At 37.5% G+C, this 18,575-nt stretch overlaps 1 protein-coding gene across 8 annotated transcripts in view; it reads left to right on the top strand.

Annotated features, from left to right (window-relative positions):
- Nucleotides 1-18,575, top strand: part of SCLT1 (sodium channel and clathrin linker 1) — a 286,904-nt gene that overhangs the window by 22,990 nt on the left and 245,339 nt on the right. For 6 of the 8 annotated variants that reach the window (XM_069105363.1, XM_069105360.1, XM_069105361.1 and 3 more), the window contains one exon: nt 17,926-17,993. The exons of the other annotated variants lie outside the window; for them this stretch is intronic. In XM_069105363.1, coding sequence (XP_068961464.1) covers nt 17,926-17,993 — 68 coding nt within the window. Of the gene's footprint in view, nt 1-17,925; nt 17,994-18,575 lie in introns of those variants that run through there. 8 annotated transcript variants of the gene reach the window in all.

Below are 18,575 nucleotides of genomic sequence, written 5' to 3'. Positions count from 1 at the left end.
AAGTGCTTATCAAATGGCTACAGTGTGCAAACCTGTGTTAGGAGTTGGTGATGCAAAGTCAAAAAATAGTCTCTGCTCTTGAGTTTGTGTTGGAAATGAATTTCTCAAACTTGGTGACATTTTTTCTTTAAAGCTACTTCATTTTTGTAAGGAAAGCATGATGAGAAACTTACCTTCTTGGCACTTTTAAAAAAAACAGTTCTTAGGAAGCTGCCTGGAGTATTGAAATATGGTACACTTAGAATCTGTGAATTCCTACCTTTATGGAGCTTGGATTTCTTCATCATAAAAAAGAGGAAATTTAATTAGACTATCCCTTAAGATCTTTTATAGCTTTAAGTGAATGGAAGGAACAAGCATTTACTGAGTTTTTACTATGCACCAAGGCCTACAAATAACAAAGAAAAAGATATTACATCCTGTTAAGGAGTTTACGTTTTTTTTTTTAAGGAATTTGTATTCTAATGGGGAGACACAATACACATAGAAAAATGATGACCATGGAGAAGCATGGTCAGAAAGTTCAGAAAGTTACTGATGTGATGACTGGGGACAAAGAGGAATAAATTGATATACCCCTTTCGGTATTAATGACAGAGTTGATTTGATCATGGCTTTAGTACTGGTGGGAGTTAAGGGAAGGAACATTGCACCATGACAAGGTGAGAAGATGGTTGGAGTGTTGGGAGTAAAATAAAGACAGGTAGATCCTGCCTAAAATAGTGGGCCAGGAAAAGCACATACTCAGTCTGGATAACAGGACCCCAAAGAGAGATTTCCAGAAGTTTGAAAGCATTAAAACCTCTAATATGTAGTTTCAGGTTCTGGGGCAAGACATTATGAGATATGAATGGTAATAATACACATTTCCATAGTACTTTTAGCTTTCTTCACAGTGGCCTGGTGAATAAGGAAATAAAATGTTATCCCAATTTTATAGAAGAGGAAATGGAGATCCAGAAATATTAAGTAATGTTACCACAGATACTTAATTAGAAAGTATCAGAGCCTACTGCCAAAGGTACACTTTTTAGGACAGACCATAGCTTTAGTAAACAGCACCCCACAATCCACCTGCCTCTTGAAAAATAAGAACAACTTATAGAACTGCAGTCCTACCACACACTACGACTGAAATATGGCTGTGACCATAAAAGTTGTGGATTTTGGTGAAGTTGCACTATCCAGCAATAGCAGAAGTAGCAGTAAGTACTCTGTCACCCCTTTTGACTGCTTGCCTGTTAAAGCTGAGTTTTTCAGCACTAATAACCACAAAGAACAAGAAATATGAGGTTCTCTCAACAAGAACAGTGGAGGTGTTTGCTGTTTATTTACCCTTAATCAGAACTTTTGTGTAAGAGATAACAAGCTTATGTTTAATGTCATTAATTACTCAGACCCTGGATTGTAAACTATTTAATTTTCTTCTTAAATGAGCAAAAATAAATATTTTAAAGTGGAACATTTTTCTTTTTTTTTCTTTTAAAAATTAATGAGTGGATACCATCAAGTGTTTACCCAGCAGTTAAACATAATTTCCCACAAACATGCCTAAGTAACCATTCCTGAAGCGCTACTAAAAAATGGGTTCTTCAAACTTCTGGGGTCCTAAACTGGGAGGCTGATTAAACAGAAGACAGGGTGGAGTCAAGATGGCGGAGTAGAAACAAGACCTACACGCAGCTCCAGCTCCCGCCATCTCCAATTCATGTAAAAGGGGACTCTGAACAAACTTTGGAACTACAGAACCCACAAAATGACACAGAGAAGCTAATCTCCTGCTGAGGACATCCCAGTAGGCCAACAGGAATCGAGCAGCACAGTGCTCTGGGAGCTGAGCCCAGCCCCCCATGAGCCAGAGGTTTTAGCCCCAGGGTGGGCCTGGCCAACCACCAGCTGGAGGGACTCCAGATTGTGGCGGTTTCCAGGATTATTATTAACACATAGATGCTAAGCACAAAGTGAGAGGTCAGTGCAGTGTGGACTTTGGGACCCAGTAATTGGGAGTGCATTGGCTTTTGCCCCTGGGGTGAGAAGCCGCTGAGGGCTGTGGCTCATTGCATCTTCAGCTCCTGGCCTGCAAAGTGTAGGGGGACCAAGTGACCAGTCTGAGGGGTAATCACTCTTGCTTTAACCTGCTTGGATCTGCATTGCAGTCTAGGGAGGAGGTCCTGGTGTGTGTGACCAGCTTGCCAGAGCATGTGAAGGCTTCAGAGAGGGCACCCAACTAATACCTCCAGCAGCTGAGAAAACCCCAGCATTTGGAATGAAGCTCCCCTGTCTAGTGGCAGAGTCCCTACTGTGGCAAAAAGCCCAGGGGTCAAGGGACTGAGGGGCGACATGATCAGGCAAAGGAAACAAAGCAGACAGAAGATTCCAACATTAGACTCCTATTTTAGGGACAACAAGGATCAAAGCATGGAACAGGAGGAAGACAGTGAAGTCAGAACTCCTGCATCTTCCAAGAAAAATATGAGCTGGTTATAGGCCATAGAGGACCTTAAGAAGCAGATAAGAGAAGTGGAGGAAAATTGGGAAGAGAAATGAGAATGATGGAAGAAAATTATGAAATGAGAGTCAACAGCCTAACTGAGGAAAATACTACCTTAAAAAATAGACTAACTCAAATGGCAAAAGAGGCTCAAAAAGGCAATGAGGAGAAGAAGGCCTTAAAAAGTTGAATTTGCCAGATGGAAAAAGAATCTATTGCTTCAGAATTAGATTGGAGCAAATGGAAGCTAATGACTATGAGAAATCAAGATGCTGTTAAACAGATCCAAAGAAATGAAAGAATAGAGGGCAATGTGAAATATCTCATGGGAAAACCACTGACCTGGAAAATAGATCCAGGAGAGATAATTTAAAAATTATTGAACTACCTGAAAGCCATGATCAAAGAAAGAACCTAAAAATCATCCTCTAAGAAATTCAAGGAAAAGTGCCTTGATGTTTTAGAACCAGAGGGCAAAATAGAGGTTGTAAGAATCTACTGATCACCTCGTGAAAAAGATCCCAAAAAGAAAACTCCTAGGAATATTATAGCCAGGTTCCAAAATTCCCAGATCAAGGAGAGAATATTACAAGCAGTCAGGAAGAAACAATTTGAATACTGTGGAAACACATCAGGATAACTCAGGATCTGGCAGCTTCTACACTGAGGGGTGGAAGGGCTTGAAATATGATATTGTAGAGGGCAAAGGAGCTGGGATTAAAACCAAGAATCACCTACCCAGCAAAACTGACTATCATGTTTCAGGGGAAAATACGGTCATTCAGTGGAATAGAGGACTTTCAAGCATTCTTTTTTTTTTTTTTTTAAAGCAATTGGGGTTAAGTAACTCGCTCAGGGTTACACGGCCAGTTATTTCTGGGTGTGGTGCTAAGTATCTGAGCCCAGATTTGATCCCCAGGTCATCCCGACACTGGAGCTGGTACTCTTACTTGCTGAGCCACCTGGCCACCTCTCTTTCAAGCATTCTTGATGAAAAAAAACCAGAGTTGAATAGAAAATTTGACATTCAGATAGAAGAAGCAAGAGAAGCATGAGAAGGTAAACAGGGAAAAAGAAGTCATAAGGAACTTATCAAAGTTGAACTATTAACATTACTACGTGGAAAAATGATATTTGTAACTGACAAACCTTTTCTCAGTATGAAAATAGTTGAAGGGAATAGAAATATATATATATATATATATATGTCTATATCAGGGTATATGGGCGTATGAATACATATGTGAATGTGTGTATATATGTTTACAGGTATACATAGATAGAGGGCACAGGACCAATTGAATAGGAAGGGATGATACTTAAAAGGTGAAATTAAGAGGTGAGAGAGGAATATAATGAGAGGAGATGGGGAGAGACAGAATGGGGCAAACTATCTCATATAGAAGAGGCAAGGGAAAATGGTTACAATGGAGGGGAAGAACAGGAAGGCAAAAGGGAATGGGTCAACCTTGTTCTCATTGAATTTGGCTCGGGGAGGGAATGACACACACACACTAAATAGGGTATCTCACCCTATAGGAGAGTAGGGGGGAAGGGGATGAGAGGGGGGATGATGGAAGGGAGGGCAGGCTTGGGGGAAGGGATGTTGGAAGCACCCACTTTTGAAAAGGGCCGGGATCAAAGTAGAGAATAGAACAAGTGGGAGGTGGGGTAGGAGGGAGGGAAATATAGTCAGTCTTTTACCATATATCTACTATGCAAATGTTTTCTACACATGTACAACCTATACTGAATTGCTTATCTTCCCAGTAAGGGTGAGTGACAAGGGAGGAAGGGAATGAATCTGGAATTTAAAGTTTTAAAATCAAATATAAAATATTTATAATATATATATATACATACATATATATACACTACCGTGTTTCCCCGATAATAAGACCTATCCCGAAAATAAGCCCTCCCCTTACTGTGTAAGATTCCTCTAAAATAAGCCCTCCCCCGAAAATAAGCCCTATTGAGATTGCTAGTGTAGTGAAGGTGATCCCCTGCGCTACACGCTACATTACGGTACCCTCTGTATGCACCGTCCCCCCCCCCCCCGGGTGAAACGCACGTAGCATTCCGAGCTGCATCCAATCAGAGCTGCAGCAGTGAGCGTGTCATCCTGTTCTTCCCCAGTGATCTGCTTATTGAATAAAGGTACATTTTTTGGTTCACATTTACCTGTTTATTAAAATTGCTGTCAATGTTCATTAAAATAAGCCCTCCCCCGAAAATAAGCCCTCTGGTGTTTTTCTGTCCAAAAAAACTAATAAGACAGTGCCTTATTATCGGGGAAACACGGTATTATTAATAATATTTTACATGTAATTGGGAAATAAGATATACAGGCACTGGGGCATGAAAATCCACCATGGCCTACTGGAAAAGTTAAAGGATGTATGGGAGAAAACATGGGGGAGAGCAGATTGGAGGAGGGGATATCCTGTGGGACTGCTATTTTGGGGTGGTGGGTAGGGGAAAAATGGGGAGAAAATTTGGAACTCAAAATCTAGTGAAAATGAATGATATAAATCAGAAGTTAATAAAGCATTTGAAAAATGAAAAAAAAAAAAAGAAACAGTTCTTCCTGAAAAGAGAAAAACAAAACAAAACAGAAGACAGTTCATTTTGAAATACTCTACTTACTCATTTTACAAAATGATTGACTTAAAACAACCCTGCAAAATAGAAAGTAAAATTATATTGTTTTATCCCATTTCATAGATGACACAACTGGAGCTCATAGAGGTGAAGTGATATGTGGCTAGCAAGTTGAAAACTATACTTACTTTGCCCCTTCCCATTTACATCAGAGCTCAGAGGATAGACCACTGACTTCCTGGGAAGCTATAGATTCAAGTCTTGTCTCTGACACAGTGTGACTCTGTAATCCCTTAGGGCAACTCTCTATGAGTTTCAAGGAAGTTGTCCATTTGAAGGTAGAGAATTTCCTTAGCTGGAATTACAGTGTCCAGTCATATACAAAAACAAACAAAAAAACCCCATATTAAGCTCCCTGAGTAAGTAAATTTATGCTAAACAAATGCAGAGTTTAACAGCAAACCTACCAAAACTCCATCCTTTCAGAACTACTGATGTTCACAGATAAATCAGTACAAAATACACTCTGAGTAAATAAGTAATTTTGGGCAGGGAAAAGGTATTAACAAGTCAGTACATCAAGAAAGGCCTTGTTTAGGTGGTGGCTTGATGTGAGCCTTGAGAAAATTCATGTAAGTGCAACTGTAAGGGAGACAGTTTAACTGAAATACAATATTTTGTGGGGGGTTGAAAAGAAGATATAAAGGGATTTAAATAATAAAGAGAGAATTTTGTGTTTTATTCTAAAGACATTAAGGGAGCCACTAAAGCTTCTTGAGCAGGGGAGAGAGATGTTTAGATCTAATTGTTAGGAATATCATTTATTAGCTCTGCAGAGGACAGCTTGGAGAGTAGAGAGATTTCAATCAGGGAGGCCATTTAGGCTGTTGCAGATGTCCAATAAGTGTCTACTAGATGAAGTAGTTCATGGTGAATGCCTGGAGTTTAGGAGAGTGATTAGATTTGGCATGTATAGATAGAGGAGTCATATGCATAAAAAAAATAATTGAATGGGACCTGGTAAAATCACCAAGAGAGAGTGAATATAGGGAAAGAAGAAACAAGAAGAAAGCCCTACACAGAGATATATGGGCCACATGTGGTTAGAAACTAGAATATAAATGATGATCTAGAAAAGGGTGATAAGGAATGGCCAGATAGCTAGGAATCAGACCAGGAAAGACCATTATAATGAAAACCTATCCAAGAGGAGAGGGTATACCAGTGTCAGATATTTTAGAGAAGGCAAGAAGGATGAGGACTAAGTCAGGCTATCAGATTTAGCAATTAAGAGATCACTGGTAACCTTGGAGAGAATAGATTTAGGACTAGGAAGATAGATTATAGTTTTGCTTTACTATGCCTTGGAAGAACCATATCCAAAGTATTGTGTTCAATTCTGGGTATCCCCTTTTGAGAAGGATATTCAGAAGTTGTAGGAGTCCAGGATAGTGAAAGTATCAAGGTTATTTCATGTGAGTATTGATCAAAGAAACTGGGGGGTTTTAGCCTGAAAAAGAGAAGATTTAGGTAGAGGGTTAGGAATGAGTACTCTCTTAAAATACCTTGAAGATTTGTAATGTTGAAGAAGAATTAAGACTTTCTGTGTTTTGTCTTTGAAGGCAGAATTAGAAATGGAAGTGGGAAGACATTTTAAATTTCTCTAAGAAAAAAAAAAACTAAAAACTTCTTGGGAATTAGATTTAAGAATTATATGTATAGGCTGCTTCAGGAGGTAGGGGATTACCCCTTGCAGGAGCCATTCAAAGAAAATATAGATGACCACTTGTTGGGAATGTTGTAGAGGTGAGTCAGTCCAAGTACAGGTTAAACTAGCTGGCTTCTAAGGTTCTTTTCTGCCCTGAAATTCTATGAAAGCATTGATTAAGCATATTAATAATGTAAGTATTCATGTGACATTTAATTTCCTAAAGAGAACCATTTTAACATCTGTTGCGGAAAGAACGTAGCCTAATTGCTAGGAGATATTGATTCTGCCTTTGCCATTGACTTAATAAATGACTTTGGGGAAATTAAGGCCTAGATTTGCCCACCTAAAATACTGCAATGCTACCTTCCTTCTCCACCTTACAGGCTTCTTATGGGGGATAAAGTAAAATAATATAAAAGAAAATCAATAAACTATTAGTTTAAACATGTATTCAAAATACTTTATTAAAGAAATATGAACAAAAATTTTATCAACTATAAAAACTTTGCTACATGTTAAGAAAAAGCAGTGATGGTAGGTGGTAATATGTTCATGCGTACCTTTCAGAACATTGCCCTGGCCACTGTTCTTTTACTGTTAAATTCAATCAACATTTAAAATTTATTTCTTATTATTATGAACTTGACAAACATTTCCATAGAAATTTTTTAAAAAGAAATATGTATAAAATCTTGAGTATTATGTACAAATTATTTTTTTTTTAATCACAAACTTAGCATGCTAGTTCCAAAGCTATACTGTCTTTGTGAACTTCTGAACCTTCTGTTCTCTTCTCAGCAAACTTAAGATTAAAAAAAGTCCCTACCCTCGAGTGGTTTATATTCTGGGGGTAGGGTTAGAGGGGAAAATTATAATATGTACATAGTTAAGGAAATCTAAAGAAATTTCAAGACTAAGAGAGCACTCGTTGGGGTAGGGGAAGTGCAGGAAAGAAGTAGTGTTGGAAGTGTTACCTGAGCTATACTTTGGGGAAAATGTGAGGTTCTTGAAGCAAAGATGAGGTATGATTATATTCCAGACATTGAGGGCCATTTGTGCAAAGGTCACAGAGGCAAGAAATAGGATGTTGTGTACAGCGTACTGATAGCAAATCATTTTCCTTGGAATGTGGGAAGACTAATAAGAGCTAGCTTTTGTATAATGCTTTAAGGTTTGCAAAGCTTTTTGTGAATGTTATAATATTTGATCCTAATGACAACCCTGTAAGATAAGTACAATTATTATCCCAGTTTTACAGATGGGGAAACTGAGGCAGAGGGAGGTTAAGTGATTTGTCTAGCGTCACAGTTGGTTAATGACTGATAGAATATTCAAACTCAGGTCTTCCTAGCTCTAGGTCCAGTGCCTTATCTATTATACAACCAAGCTGCTTAGCTGGAAAGAGAAATAACATGAAACATGATTCAAAAGGTAGTAGGCAGCTAGAGCATTGAGTAATTTAAATTCTAGGCTGAGAAATTTCTGTTTTATCCTAGATTTTTTTTATTAGGGATATAACATTGTTAGATCTGTGTTTTAGGAATTAGGAATGTCCATTTTGTCACAATCCTAAATGTCCAGCTATGTGTAGGATAGATTAGAGAGGAAATAGAACAAAGGTTGGGAGACGTCTTATTCTGTTGCAGTAGCCTAGACTAGAGGTGATGAGGACTTATTCTAGAAAAGAGTCAGTGTGAGTGGAAAGATGTTCAAGAGAAGACATGATATGGAGTTAGAATTGATGAGAGTTGGTAACTACTGTGAATATAAGATATTGTGTATTTCCCTTCAAAAATTGACTGAGTGGTTAGACAGTCTGACGGTCCATACCCGTGTCCCTCCTACCTGGGAAGTTAAGGTGGATGGATCTCTTTAGGTCAGGAGTTTGGAGCTGCAGCAGGGCTAAGCTGATTGGTTATTTGAATTAAGTTTACCACCAATATGAGGAGCCATCCAAAGTTGGGGACTACCAGGTTACCTAAGGTGGGGTGAAATGACCCAGATTGGAAACAGTATAGGTCAAAGCTTCTGTGACAATCAATAGTGGGATTGAATTGAACTTACAATCTAGGAGAGATAGGGAAATTCAATCTCCAAATAAATAAATAAAATTAAGCTTTAAAAACAAACAGTTGACCAATCCCCAAGTGAGGGCTTTTAAGACTAAACCATTATTGGCAGTGGGTAACTGGAGCATACAAGTTTGATCCAAAGACCTCCTGTCTTCACTCCCTCACATCTGGAAGGAAGAAATCACACTCAGCATGATGTGCCCACATCAGAGAATACACTGTGTTCTATAACCAAAGCAACTGAAACATCACAAAGGAAACGTAGGATGCACAAATTTAGAGAATCTACCCCAAATATTTACAGGGAATATTTGTGCCAGACCTGTGGTAGAGCATTCTGAGCTCATATTGCTTGGATCAGCCACAGTCGGACACATCGAATCTTGACTCTAGTGAAAACATTTTGGTCCTCTTTGAAAATGAAGGACATCAACCAAGGTATAATGAAGTTGGAAAGATATATTTGGGCCATGTTGTGGAGTTTTGGGGTAGGGGAGGGACATGGTCAGAAATGCACTTTAGAAAAATCATTTTGGCAGGTGTGAGAAGGATGAATTGTAGAGGAAAAAAACCCAAGGGAAGAAGACTAGTTGGTAGACTATTGCAGTAGTTCATTTGAATGGTGTGAAGACCTCACCTAGGGTGATGGCAGTGTGGGTAAAAGAAAGTGATAGCTTGGTAGAAATAGAAATGACAAGATTTGCCAACCTATTAAATATGTGGGATAAAGGAAACTAACACTGAAGTTGAGAATGAGAGTGGCTGTAAGTATGGTATTACTCTTGATAGCAAAGTTCAAAAGAGGAGTGAGCTTAATGGGAAGGATAAGGAATTCAGTTTTGAACATATTGAACTTGAAATGCTTATGGGAGAGCCATTTTAGAAGTTTCTAAATGACATGGAATTGCTTGAATAGGTAGGGGGGTTAGCTTTGGTGAGGAGTAAGGCCACTTCATCATGTGAGATAGGAATGAAAGGAGGAGATAATAGCAGATATAATTGGGAAATGTTTAACAAAATAAAAATTACAACCTAGATAATGTTAATTTGTTGTTTTCTAAGTCAGTATGCTGCCAGCAGGAATCTCTTTGTTTTTGTTTCATATCACTGCTCTTGGAGTTATTTTAAATATGACCTTTTTGTCATTAATTTTTCAGTGTTCAACATCTTTGTTATTTTCATGTTATTTTTTTTATAGAGTACTCTCTTAAAAACAAAACGAAATATCCATTTTGGTGGTTCCAGTGTAAGGATCCAGTGTGGAGGTTCCAGTGTGAAGTAAAGAAAGCTAGAATTGAAAAACCAAACCTTGTTAGGGTGATAGTACTAATAAAACAATGGAAATTTTATGCTGAAAGGAAAAAAATAATTATGTGGGCATAAGAATGTTCAATTATATAGATGACTAAAAGTGAGCTATAAACTCATCTAATTTAAAACAACTAACTTAAGGAAACTCTGATGGGGCGGTGGCCCTGGAGTCAGGAGGACCTGCGTTTGGATCCAGCCTCAGACACTTAACACACACACACACACACACACACACACTAGCCGTGTGACCTTGGGCAAGTCACTTAACCCCAGTTGCCCTCCAAAAAGCAAAAAAAAACCCCAAAATTCTGATGTCATGACTTTTCTGATAAGGACAAAATGATAGAGTCACAACAGTACTTAGAAAAATGCAAGTTGTTAAGGTATGAAAAAAGAATCAATAAAATAGATAAGAAAGATATTGCCAAATGTTATAGGGTCTCAGAGGAGATAGATAGTAATCATCTGGGGAATTGGAGAAATTTCCTGGAGGAAGTGGCTCATGAGCTGATTGAGCCTTGAAAGATGCCTTATACTTTGTTGGAAATATAGTGGGAAGGTATATCAGGAAAAGGGAACCAAAGTCAGCATTAAATAAAGCACAGATTGTGTTTGAGGCAGCAGGTTCTGGTTTGGTTGTCATTTGGAATACATGTTAGAGAAAGGTGGAGGATAAGGCTAGAGAGATGAGTTGGTAGTTTATTGTAGAAGGAATTAAATGCCAGGCCAGTTAGTTTAGATATTCTTTGGAGGCAATGGGGATTTGTTGGGAGAGTTTTGAGCAAGAAAATATCATGATTGAGAATCTCAAATAATGGAACCATGCACATAATATTTTGCCTAAGAATTTTTAGACAGATCTGAAGTGTTTCTTTTAAAAGCATTTTTTTTTTCCAATTGCAAGACAATTGCCTTTAACTTAATGGTCTTGCTAGGTTAGTGCATATTCTCTTATTCTCCTTTTTAATCATTTTAGTTACGATAATGAACAGTGTTTGAGTTGAGATGATGAACGCTTTTTTCTGAGGTTTCTACATTGTTCTCTTTAAGAACTTTTCTTTAATCATTGCTGTTTTTGTAGGATTACTAACATGTTAAAGGTTTTTGTTTAATTTAACCTCTTGTCATCTATTCCAACCCCTCATTTTAGAATGGAGAAAACTGAGGCCCATTAACAATTTGCAAATAACATTGTTAAAACTTTACAACTCTTATTATTGCATTCCTATGAGAATTATTCTTTCATCATAATGGTAAAATTTAACTTTATATTTGTCTATTCATAATAAGAGATGAAATGGAAATATATTTTAAATCTTCTGGTGAAAGTAGTCACCAATCAAAAAATTAAGACAGTTAGCTAGCAGTAATTTATGGACTAGAAATTTTGAGCCAAGGGTTAGATCACATAATCAAATTAGTACTAAAAGTACAAATAGATAACAAAACATTTTGAAAATGCATAGATATTTTCAACCTTTCTCAGTAGTCAGATTGAAGTTTTTGTGTTTCCCTAATAAATTTATCTTTTTACTAATAAAAAGAACATGGAGAAATGTTTTCAGAACATTTTTATTTAATTAATTTAATCAAAACGTTTGTTCTAATAGTCTGGAAACAATTATTAATAGTAACAAAAATTGAGTATCCTATTATGCCTATTATTTATCACACTTCAGGTAGGAATGTAGTAAAACCAGTCCCTTCCTTTTGAGGAGATGAGCAGATAAAGTAAATATTTTATTGATTTTCTTTTTTTGAATATCTCTTCCACTGCCTAATAGAAACTTCCCTTATATGTCTTTTATTTATTTATTTGTTTATTCATTCATTCATTCATTCATTTATTTATTTATTAAAAAGCAATTGGGGTTAAGTAACTTGCTCAAGGTTATATGGCCAGTTATTTCTGGGTGTGGTGCTAAGTATCTGAGCCCAGATTTGATCCCCAGGTCATCCTGACACTGGAGCCGGTACTCTTACTTGCTGAGCCACCTGGCTGCCCCTAAGCAATTGGGGTTAAGTAACTTGCTCAAGGTTACATGGCCAGGTGTTTCTGGGTGGGTGCTAAATGTCTGAGCCCGGATTCGATATCCAGGTCGTACTGATACGGGAGCCGGTGCTCTTACTCACTTTGCTACCTGTCTGTCCCTATTAACATTTTCAAAGCTCTTTTAATTCATTATCTCATTTGAACCTCACATCAATGCTATTAGGAAATTAGGAAAAATTAAGTGAGTGGTGTGCCATGTATGCTAATTAGGTGATAAACATACATTTTCTGTATCTTAGGCACAGGCATCACTGGAAACACTGAAAGGGAGAGGGGGGACTTTTAAGGAGTCGTACATCTGTAACAAGATAGCAGTGGGAGTTGACATCTATAGCTTGACTTCTGAACTGTATACTGTAACTGTGGGAATCAGTAATCAGTACATGATATTTCTGCTGGTACAAGATAGTCCTATTTGTACAATAGAAATTCTATAGAAGTCACCTTGTTCTTGTAAGGGAAAGATAGTTTGCCTCACTGGGCCCACTCATGAATTATTGCCAGAGATGAGTTCTAGGTCTGGGATCTAAGCACATGCACTCAGGCTAACAGGACAGAAAAGGTAAATGACAAATGTTAGAGGAGATGTGGAAAAAATGAGATATTGATGCATTGTTGGTAGAGTTGTGAAGTGATTGAACCATTCTGTAGAGTACTTTGGACCTGTTTTCAAGATGGTATAAAACCATGCATACCCTTTGACCTAGTAATACTTTTATTAGTTCTGTATTCCCAAAGAGAGAAAAAACAAAAAAGAAAAGGACCTATATGTACAAAAATATTTATAGCAGCTCTTTTTTACTGGCAAAAATTAGAAATTGAGGGGATGCCCATCAATTGGGGAATGGATGAACAAGTTGTGGTATGTGGTTATGATGGAATATTATTATACTATAAGAAATAATGGGCAGGATGTTCTCAGAAAAAACCTTGCAAGATTTGCATGGACTGATGCAAAGTGAAATGTATTCTGTCCAAATTAACAGCAATATTGTAAAATGATCAGCTATGGATGAATGTATATAGCTATATTCTTGAAATATAATGATCCAAGACCACTCTGGAGGATTTATGATGAAAAATGCTATCCATCCCCAGAGAAACAACTGATGATGTATGAATACAGATTGAAGCATCCTCTTTTTATTTTTACCACCTTTATTTTTCTTGAGGTTTTTTTTGGTCTGTTTTCTTTCAGAATATGACATTATGGATATGTTTTGTATGACTACGCAGGTATAACCTATGTCAAATTGCTTGCCTTCTCAATGGAGGAGGGAGGAAAATGAGGAAGAGAGAGAATTTGGAGCTTAAAGTTTTAAAAATGAATGTTAAAATTGTTTTTATATGTAACTGGGAAAAAATAAAATACTAAATAAAAAAATCTGTATAAAACTGAGATAAAAACTGTGATCAATAATCTGTACTACAGCTGCATTTTGACTTAGTTTTAAAAATATAATTTTATCTGTGTTTTGTTTTATGTTTATTTTGTTAAATATTTCCCAATTACATTTTAATCTGGTTCAGGCTGAACTCTGGGGCAGGACACACAGCCTGTGTGGACTTTGTGTTTGACAACACCTCTTTTCCACATGCCTTTTTAACCTTATTAGTTTGTAAGACTCTTGAAGACAAGGACTTGTTTTTCCTCTTTGTTTTCCTGAAGTTTTAGTGCATAGTGTAGCATTTGATGAATGTTTGTTGAATGAATATTGACAATACTTCAGGACAAAAGAAGTTTTAATTACAGAACAAATTATGTTGTGAAATAGCTAACAGGCAGTATATTTTTCTTAGAATTATAATATCTTCTATTAAAAAAGCAAATCAGTAGTTTTATATCTCTCCATAATTAGCTACCTCATCTGGGATTATAATTCTACGTTTCAACAGACGCTTAACTGATTTCCTTTGCTTTCTGTAACTATTCTTCTTCAACTCAGCTTGATTAAAATTGAGTTAAATGCCCAAGAATATTTGGAGAGAGGGCACTCTGAAAAATATTTTCTTTAGTGTAGTCTGACCTATGGATCTTTTTTTGACCTGCTAGAAATCTGGTTAGTGGCACCAGAAACTTGGAAGATTAGGGTTTTGTTTTTTTTTAACCTTTAACTATTAACAACTGGAGAAGCAACTATAAAATGACTGAGTATTGAAGTATATTGAAAGTAGGGGGAATAGTTTGAAGAATGTATATACTCAAAAATTATCTGGTGGGTGATTGATTTATTTATTTATTCATATATATTATTTTTTCAAATGCTTTATTAACTTCTGATTTAATAATAAAGAATGTATATACTCAAAAATTATCTGGTGGGTGATTGATTGATTTATTTATTCATATATATTATTTTTTCAAATGCTTTATTAACTTCTGATATTAACATCATTCATTTCCGTCAGATTTTGAGTTCCAAATTTTCTCCCCGTTTTTCCCCTACCCATTGCTCCAAAATAGCAGTCCCACAGGATATCCCCTCCTCCAATCTGCTCTCTCCCATATCTTTCCCATACCCCCTTCAACTTTTCCAGTAGGCCATGGTGGATCTCTGTGCCCCAGTGCCTATATATCTAATTTCCAAATTACATGTAAAATAGTATTAATAATAGTGCATATATATACATATATATATATGTCTATCTATCTATCTATCTATATTAAACATTTGATTTTAAAACTTTGAATTCCAGATTCATTCCCTTCTTCCCTTGTCACCAACCCTTACTGGGAAGAAAAGCAGTTCAGTATAGGTTGTATATGTGTAGGTAATGCAAAACATTAACATAGTAGATATATTGTAAAAGACTGACTATATTTCCCTCCCTCCTATCCCACCTCCCACTTGTTCTATTCTCTAATTTGTTCCTATCCCTTTTCAAAAGTGGGTGCTTCCAACTTCCCTCCCCCCCCAGCCTGCCTTCCTTTCCATCATCCCCCCTCTCATCCCCTTCCCCCCTACTCTCCTGTAGGGTGACATACCCTATTTAGTGTGTATTTCATTCCCTCCCTGAGCCAAATTCAATGAGAATAAGGTTGGTCCATTCCCTTTTGCCTTCCTGTTCTTCCCCCCTCCATTGTAACCATTTTCCCTTGCCTCTTCTATATGAGATAGTTTACCCCATTCTGTCTCTCCCCATCTCCTCTCATTATATTCCTCTCTCACCTATTAATTTCACCTTTTAAGTATCATCTTGATCCTGTGTCCTCTATATAGGTATACCTGTAAACATATGTACACATATTCACATATGTATTCATACGCCCATATACCCTGATATAGACATATATATTTCTATTCCCTTCAACTTATTTTCATACTGAGAAAAGTTTCATCAGTTACAATTATCGTTTTCCCCTGTAGGAATGTTATTTTTTTCTTTTTGGAGGGCAACTGAGGTTAAGTAACTTGCCCAAGGTTACATGACTAGTTTTTTTTGTGTGGGTGTTAAGTGTCTGAGGCTGGAACTTGCCATGTAGGAATGTTAATAGTTAACTTTGATAAGTTCATTATGAATTCTTTTCCCTGTTTACCTTCTCATGCTTCTCTTGCTTCTTGTATCTGAATGTCAGATTTTCTATTCAACTCTGGTTTTTTCATCAAGAATGCTTGAAAGTCCTCTATTCCACTGAATGACCATATTTTCCCCTGAAACATGATACTCAGTTTTGATGGGTAGGTGATTCTTGGTTTTAATGCCAGCTCCTTTGCCCTCTAGAATATCATATTCTAAGCCCTTTGTCCCCTTAGTGTAGAAGCTGCCAGATCCTGAGTTATCCTGATTGTATTTCCACAATATTCAAATTGTTTCTCCCTGGCTGCTTGTAATAGTCTCTCCTTGATCTGGGAATTTTGGAACCTGGCTATAATATTCCTAGGAGTTTTCTTTTTGGGATCATTTTCAGGAGGTGATCGGTGGATTCTTTCAACCTCTATTTTGCCCTCTGATTCTAAAACATCAAGGCAGTTTTCCTTGAGAATTTCTTGGAGCATGATTTCTAGGTTCTTTCTTTGATCATGACTTTTAGGTAGTCCAATAATTTTTAAATTATCTCTCCTGGATCTATTTTCCAGGTCAGTGGTTTTCCCAATGAGATATTTCACATTGCCTTCTATTCTTTCATTTGTTTGGATTTGTTTAACAGCATCTTGATTTCTCATAAAGTCATTAGCTTTCGTTTGCTCCAATCTAATTCTGAAGCAATGATTCTCCTCAGTGAGTTTTTGAGATTCTTTTTCCATCTGGCAAATTTGACTTGTTAAGGCATTCTTCTCCTCATTGCCTTTTTGAGCCTCTTTTGCCATTTGAGTTAGTCTATTTTTTAAGGTATTATTTTCCTCAGTCAGGCTGACTCTCATTTCATAATTTTCTTACATCGTTCTCATTTCTCTTCCCAATTTTTCCTCCACGTCTCTTGTCTGCTTCTTAAGGTCCTCTATGGCCTGTAACCAGCTCATATTTTTCTTGGAAGCTTTTGATGCAGGCGTTCTGACTTCACTGTCTTCCTCCTGTTCCATGCTTTGATCCTTGTTGTCCCTAAAACAGGAGTCTAATGTTGGAATCTTCTGTCTGCTTTGTTTCCTTTGCCTGGTCATGTCGCCCCTCAGTCCCTTGACCCCTGGGCTTTTTGCCACAGTAGGACTCTGCCATCAGACAGGGGAGCTTCATTCCAAATGCTGGGGTTTTCTCAGCTGCTGGAGGTATTAGTTGGGTGCCCTCTCTGAAGCCTTCACACGCCCTGGCAAGCTGGTCACACACACCAGGACCTCCTCCCTAGACCGCAGTGCAGATCCAAGCAGGTTAAAGCAAGAGTGATTACCCCTCAGACTGGTCGCTTGGTTCCCCTACACTCTGCAGGCCAGGAGCTGAAGCTGCAATGAGCCACAGCCCTCAGCGGCTTCTCGCCTCAGGGGCAAAAGCCAATGCACTCCCAACTACTGGGTCCCAAAGTCCACACTGCACTGACCTCTCACTTTGTCCTTAGCATCTATGTGTTAATAATCCTGGAAACCGCCACAGCTGCTGGTGCTCTGGAGTCCCTTTAGCTGGTGGTTGGTCAGGCCCACCTTGGGGCTAAAACCTCTGGCTCATGGGCGGCTGGGCTCGGCTCCCAGAGCGCTGCACTAGTCAATTCCTGTTGGCCTGCTGGGCTGTCCTCAGTGGGAGGTTAGGTTCTCTGTGTAATTTTGTGGGTTCTGTAGCTCCAAAGTTTTATTCAGAGTCCCCTTTTACATGAATTGGACTTGGTGAGAGCTGGAGCCATGTTGAGGTCCTGTTTCTACTCCCCTGGTCGGAGATTTAGTTGATTTGTGTTATTTGAGATGTTTTTTTTGTTTGTTTGTTTAGCATTTTGATGTTGTTTTTAATTGTTTTTACTGGATTTCATTGGTATAGGAACCTACAGGTGAGAAAATTCATTCTACCAATTTTATCAGTAGTTGTATATCACTGAAACTTACAGTGTTAGAGAGTTGTCTGGTGAATAATTTGAATCCATGGCTTCCTTAGTGTGAGGCCTGCCTTTACTGTAATTTAAGATAAATTGGTCATTTATTTTAAGGAGCAAAGGAAACCAACCAGAAGTACTTGAAAATGTGCTTCATTTTATGACTACATCCTTAATTCTTTTTAAAAAACTGAACAATAAAATTACAACTTAATTTTCTCTTTGTTCCAGATCAGAGACTAAGTACAGTACTTAGGCAACATCAAATGGAAAATCTTTCCAAATATTCACCTGAACAGGTATGTGAGTTGATCATTTTAATACATATCACCAGAAGGCTGGTTGCCCTGCAAAAAATTTTTGGGCACAGCTAACTCTGAACTGAACATTAGCTTAAATATGAAAAAAAAAGTTATTTTGAAGTCTCCCTAATTTTCATGTAGCATGAATTTTAGAATTTGTTCTTTTTTATCTGTTTTTGTCATGTCTAATTCTTTGTGACCCAATTTGGGGTTTTATTGGCAAAGATACTGGAGTGGTTTCTCATTTCCTTATTCAGCTCATTTTACAGATGAGAAAACTGAGGTAAACAAGGTTAAGTGATATACCTAGGGTCATACAGCTAATAAGTTTCTGTGGCTGGCTTTGAACTCAGGCTTTCCTGACTCCAGGCCCAGAGCTCCTTCTACTGTGTCACCTAGCTGCCCAGAAATTTAAGAATTACTTGGTCAAATTCCATCATTTGAGTTTGAATTCTAAAAACTTAAATTATGTAGTAATTCAGTTAAAATTATTTAAATTTACATGAGTTTTATGCATTAAGCTTTTTTTTTTCTCTTTTGATTTAGACCTACGATTTCAACCTTTAGAGTACCTCAGAT

This window comes from Petaurus breviceps, unplaced genomic scaffold (assembly GCF_028583685.1).
Source record: "Petaurus breviceps papuanus isolate PSGF00001 unplaced genomic scaffold, PetGlider_PUasm1.0 76, whole genome shotgun sequence".
Classification (NCBI taxonomy): Eukaryota; Metazoa; Chordata; class Mammalia; order Diprotodontia; family Petauridae; genus Petaurus; species Petaurus breviceps.
The sequence above is the reverse complement of the archived record's forward strand: the minus strand, read 5'-3'. Positions and strand labels throughout refer to the sequence as shown.